Source organism: Anabrus simplex, chromosome 3 (genome assembly GCF_040414725.1).
Source record: "Anabrus simplex isolate iqAnaSimp1 chromosome 3, ASM4041472v1, whole genome shotgun sequence".
NCBI classification, from domain to species: domain Eukaryota; kingdom Metazoa; phylum Arthropoda; class Insecta; order Orthoptera; family Tettigoniidae; genus Anabrus; species Anabrus simplex.
In genome coordinates, this window is record NC_090267.1 from 430,884,964 (window position 1) to 430,890,963 (window position 6,000).

General features: G+C 40.7%; 1 protein-coding gene across 1 annotated transcript in view; it reads left to right on the forward strand.

The window, feature by feature from the left end:
- The window catches only part of LOC136867395 (protein gooseberry-neuro), a 103,421-nt gene extending 98,632 nt beyond the window's left edge, over window positions 1-4,789 (forward strand). The window contains exon 6 of the mRNA XM_067144582.2: window positions 4,638-4,789. Coding sequence (XP_067000683.2) covers window positions 4,638-4,789 — 152 coding nt within the window. The remainder of the gene's footprint in view (window positions 1-4,637) is intronic.
- Window positions 4,790-6,000: the final 1,211 nt, after the last annotated feature.

Sequence of the window (6,000 nt, forward strand, 5' to 3'; positions counted from 1 at the left end):
CCGTCCAATCGGTGTGTGCCACACAGTGGTTCTACGGCATGGACCCTTAATTGAATCGATGTGACCTGCGTCTATGTCATGGACCGACATCTAATCTTCTAAGTTACTTTAAAGTCATTGTGGATGATGACCGCAAGGAAATGATGCTACGATGGCATATGGCCCTAATCTAAATCACTGAGGTTGATGACCCCCTGACCATCCAAGTTTCTAGGCTGAAGGCTAAACACAATTAAGTTACATCGGTTGATGACCAAAGTTCCACTTTACTATCCCCAGCACATTCACTGCTCAATCAATCAAAGTTCAATAATTACAACAATAGCAATGCTCACAAACTTTGTGGCAGTAAAAATCCATTTCCTTCGGATATGTCCCCTTAATCGTTACTTTACATGTTAATATTCCCCAGAAAACAAACTAAAATTTCCAGAATGCATCTCCAAGTTATTCACTTGATTAAAGTTATTTCAAATGCGGTTTCACTGAATTTAATAATTAAATAAATTTAAATGATTTAACGAAATATTAACGAACAACAAATTTTATCTCCGCGGACTCTGGTTTCTCCACAAATTTCTACGCAGCTGTGATGTGAGTTCAATATTGCGATGTTTATCTGGCTGGAAAAGAATTTTACATAATTCATGTCCAGCTATATATATCCTGTCTCGTGATATCACGCTTAAAAATCTAATCTAGTCCTACGTGCGCGTAGAGGCGCGCGGCTGTGAGCTTGCATCCGGGAGATAGTAGGTTCGAATCCCACTATCGGCAGCCCTGAAGATGGTTTTCCGTGGTTTCCCATTTTCACACCAGGCAAATGCTGGGGCTGTACCTTAATTAAGGCCACGGCCGCTTCCTTCCAACTCCTAGGCCTTTCCCATCCCATCGTCGCCATAAGACCTATCTGTGTCGGTGCGACGTAAAGCCCCTAGCAAAAAAAAAAAAAAATCTAGTCCTAACCGTTATTAACACTTGGATATCCTAATAATCTACGTACAAACCAAACAACTCGCCATATAATTACGATGTCATATCTCGTCATTACCATTATGAATTTTGCACACCCCTCACAGACAAACCGATCATCACGACCATCGCTCTATATTTTGGACAACCCTGAAATTGGGTTACTCTGTTCCTTATACTCAAAGTTCGTGATTTCAAATGTTCATTACGTCCCCAATTACAGTATTTCACAATACTTAGATTATTACCGGCTATGAATTTCAACTAAATCCAGCATTTTAACGTTTCCCCTGGCCGAGAATTACAGTACAATCTCAACTTCACTCTTTCCCGTTACATCCCCGCTCAGCCGAGGCCTCTCACCCCCCAGCTCGCTTGGCAGTTACATGAAACACCTGTTTGTTCCAGTTGACTGGCTTCTCAAAATGCTCACCTTTTAAACTCTGCCGACATAATTAAACAAATACGATATTCTAACCAACAAAATGCACAGATTATGCTTCAAGATGCCCACACTAATTATACGCGTTGCCAATTTATACCGCTATGGATTTCTATGAATTTCTTTCCATTCTCAACATTATAAAATATTCCTCGGGCTATCATGTCCCGGCTTCAAATGACAGGACTCTAACCTGATTCGCACATCTCATCTCAACTCATATAAAACATTCCTCGGGCTTCCGTGTCCCGGCTTCAATGACAGGTCCAACCTGATTCACAAAACTAACCTCTGTTTCCCAGCTCCACAATTATCATCGACAAAGAACTGGAATAAAATCCTCACTAGAAATCCCGACGTCTAATATCACAATGCATTAATCATGAATAACTTCGCATAAATGATATCGTATTTAATAACTTGATTTTTACGAGAAATTGAAACATTCTACTAGATCTTTTATTGTCAGTCAGACACAGTTTAAAATGGGCATAGAAAAACGTTTCTCTCCGTGACCAAATTCATCACCCTAGGCTCTCACCCGACAGCGCGCTTCCACTCGATTGAAAATGAGTGACCATGGATTATTATTATTATTAACGTCAAATTGCAGACAGAAGAATTTTACGTCGAATGAACATCTTAATTTGACATCACAAAATATAGGCGGTACACTCACACGGATGACGATCTACATTGGACGTGATATCACTTCGGAACCCTACTCAATAACTTTTACAACATTATACGGCCCTCGCAAGACTTCAAAATTTTATCCAAGTGGAAAATAAAACAAATGACTCTTTTAGTCGTACTCTCACATTTACAAAACTTAGTGGGGGTGACCACTGCGTCGTATATCCCCATTCAAATACAAGAAATCACGAGACAAGATATAAGAGGTAGTAAGATGGAAAGTCACCTACCTCATGTCACGCCAGTATTCGTCATAGGGCTCACCTGCGACCCTGGCATTTTATTTAGCCATTTTTACATTCATGGTTTCACAATTCATTGTTAATTTTCTTCAGGTTTCCTGGAATAAAGCATTAAAAAAAAGAAAATACCCTTCACTTGTTTGTTGAGTGCACACGATGGACTATAGTTATATACGCACACGAATTACTTAATCACATTAGAATTTATTCAGTACTTTGACCGTCCTATCTGGTACAATTATTTCACTCAAGAAAACTATCTCCTCATGGAGTCAAGACTTAGCCGCAATGGCTAAAATCTGCAGTTGAACTCAGTCTACTTTCGTTGGTTTGATTTCGCAGAGCAGCTCAACAATTTTTCGTCCGCTTTGTATCACAAATGCCGGAGAAGGAGCCTTCGTCATGGCGTCCCTTCATATTTATAGCAGTTACTCCCTCTCTTCGGATCTCTCTCTTTGCCGCCAAGAAAATTTCTATACATTTTCTGACTTACCTAAACTGCAATTTCAAGAGTTTTGAAAGTGACTACATGCTTGCTACATTTCTGGCGGTAGTGTTCACGGACATTTAAAATTTTTACGGGTTCGATTTGTGAGATGATTGACCTCCTTTGATAGGCACTATATTTTTTTGACTTGGCGTGGTCACGCCATGTACACGCGCTTTGAAATAGTTCATAAAAATGACTTGAGATTCTTCCGCCGTCGACACGTGCGGTTGACGTCACGTACCCCAGAGCGTGGGACCGAAGGTAATCACCCCCTCGTCACGTGTCAAATCCTTGCTATCAAGAATCCAACTTTTAGTTTAATTGTTACATTATGCATAATGTTCTTAGGGCACAAAGGTCATGGGTTCAATATATATACAGAGTCCGCCAGAAAAATGTATACACTTTTTGTTAGACGATATCGGCATATGGACATTGTCAACTGTTATAATTGTTTTTAATGTAGTATGGTCTTTCGCTCAACAGATGTCGGTACTTGCATCACGATAGTGGGAAAACAAAATGGCTGGAGTACGCTTGACGTTTGAGCAACGAAAGTACATTCTGAAGTGGTTTATCAGGTTTGTTACTGCCGTTGAAGTGCAACGTCAGTGGAGGAGGGAGTTTTAAACAGAACCCCCAACACGCCTAACAATTAAACGCATTACTGGGAAGTTTGAGACGCATGGAACGATTTGTAATATTCACAAAGGAAGATCGGGAAGAACGCGCACAGCTACCAGTCCTGCTTCGTCGGCTCACGTGTTGGAAAGTTTTGCTAATTCTCCACAGAAGTCTGCTGCGCGATGTGCACGGGAAGTGGGGATTAGCAGTACAAGTGTACGACGAATTTTGAAAACAGCTAAGTGGAAAGTTTACATCCCACGATTACTGCATGCGCTTAATGAGGACGATCCCGATCGTCGAATGCAATTTTGCGAATGGTATCAGCAAATGGTAACCCAAGATGAAGAATTTCTGACGAAGTTAGTGTGATCTGATGAAGCCCAGTTTAAACTTAATGGAACAGTGAATCGACATAACTGTGTCTACTGGGCTCCGGAAAATCCGCATGTTCATATGGACAAGGCGGTCAATCTACCAGGGGTTAATGCCTGGTGTGGACTGTCGTTTAGGGGCTTACCAGGACCCTTTTTCTTTGATGGTACTGTCACTGGAGCAGTGTACATGGAAATGTTACGCACATTAATTTTACCAGCTCTACGTGTGCTTTATGGAGCCGATGATGAAGTCTTCTACCAACAGGAAGGGACGCCAGCACACTACCATGTAGCAGTACGAGCTTTCCTGGATGACAATCTGCCGGGACATTGGATTGGACGACGAGGGCCCATTGAGTTCCCCCACGGTCGCCAGATCTTACCCCTATGGACTTCTACTTGTGGGGAACTGGGAAAAATCAAGTCTATCGACGTAAGCCACGCACGCTGGAGGCCCTTCGCCAGGAGATTACAGCGGCATGTGCAGAGATCGCCATTCAAACATTGACGGATGTAGTTGCAGCGGCCGCTCGTCGTTCTGCTATATGTCTGGCAGCCAACGGTGAACATTTTGAACATCTCATGTAACCATATGTTTAACTGAAGACAGTACAACATGTGTAATCAAAATTTAAATGTAAAAAATACACACAATAAATAGTTTTTCTTCCGTAAAGAGTGCATACATTTTTCTGGCGGACCCTGTGTGTTGGTAGATAATTTAAGTAAAACATTATTCCCTCTTCTTGGCAAGTCCGTGAAATAAATCTGTTACTAATGTTCTATGTTCGCAGTGAACGACAGCCCCATGCCAGCACTTTATCCTCAGCACCAGCCACAGCAGCAGATGCTCTCAGTAGACTCCCGATCTTTGAGTTGCTACCCGCCTACACCCGGCCCCGTCTCTTTCTCGGCAGGGCCACTGGTGCATCCGCAAGTAAGTTGATTGGATCTGCAGCTACTGTTCCCTTACGTCACAATCTGTAGACGATGTTTACAGCACAAAAAGTATTCTGTAATTAAGATCTGTCAGAAAAATTGACAACTATAAGAGCTGAATCACTAAATATGTTAGGTGATATCAAGAGAAAATCGCACGATGTTCGCTAGTTTCGTTCCTGAATGACAGCATAACATTACATGGTGCTCAGCGCGGTACGAAGTATGTACTTCCTCATATTGAAATTCTGTGGTATTATCCAAAATATTTCAATAAGGAAAGAACGGGTTTCAGAGAAGAGGTATAGTGTGGTGGCTAACAGGGCTATTTAAAAATAAGGGTCAGAGAGAGAAACATGATGAAAATCATTGTTTATTTCGTGGAGAAATAATGGAAGAGGCGAACCTGTTGAGAGTATGATGCACTTAAGAGTTAAATATTTGAGTAGTGAATTTGAAACAAAAATAGAAATAGATTATTTTTAAAATTTTGCTTTGAAGGCCACACGCCATTATAATGTATCGACGCTCCACTTGACCCCCACCATTATAACAAAGGAAAGGTTAGTTCGATTTCCAGAGTGATTACGCGACGTACATTGCGTCGGCTCGGGTTCGGGAACCGTAGACTAACATACTGTAGGTACTCCATGCTTTAGTTTTAGGGAGCTGTAAACTTGTTAAAACAAAAGAAATGTACGAACTGTCTTAATTTCGAGTATGATGAATCCTTGTCTAGATTAGAGATATATCCGGTACGCATATGGAATCGATTAAAAAAACAAGATGGTATGCAAACAAACGTACCTGATCTAGTCATCCAAGAGAGTTCTGTACTACAAGAGAGATAAAAGAAAGAACTATTCCTCAGTAATCTAATACTTACGCTAAAAATTCAGGAATGGAAATTTATAACAATATAGAGCAATTTATTCCATCTGGTACTTTTTTTTTTTTTTGCATAATCCTGTGCCTTATACTGGATAATGGTTTTGAACTGTGAATTTTGGCTTCATTGTCTAGATTTAAAAAAAACACGGATGATTATAATGATCACGAAACAGAGTGCTTACTCGTACAGTGAAACCTCAAATTTATTTGGTATCAAAGATTTTGTTACTGACTGACATCCCATTACAAGTCGTACAGATTATTCCTCAGTTTCTGTGAAAGTTAATTCGAAAAAACAGTTTCAAACAATCCCTTTCAAGAGGTTGG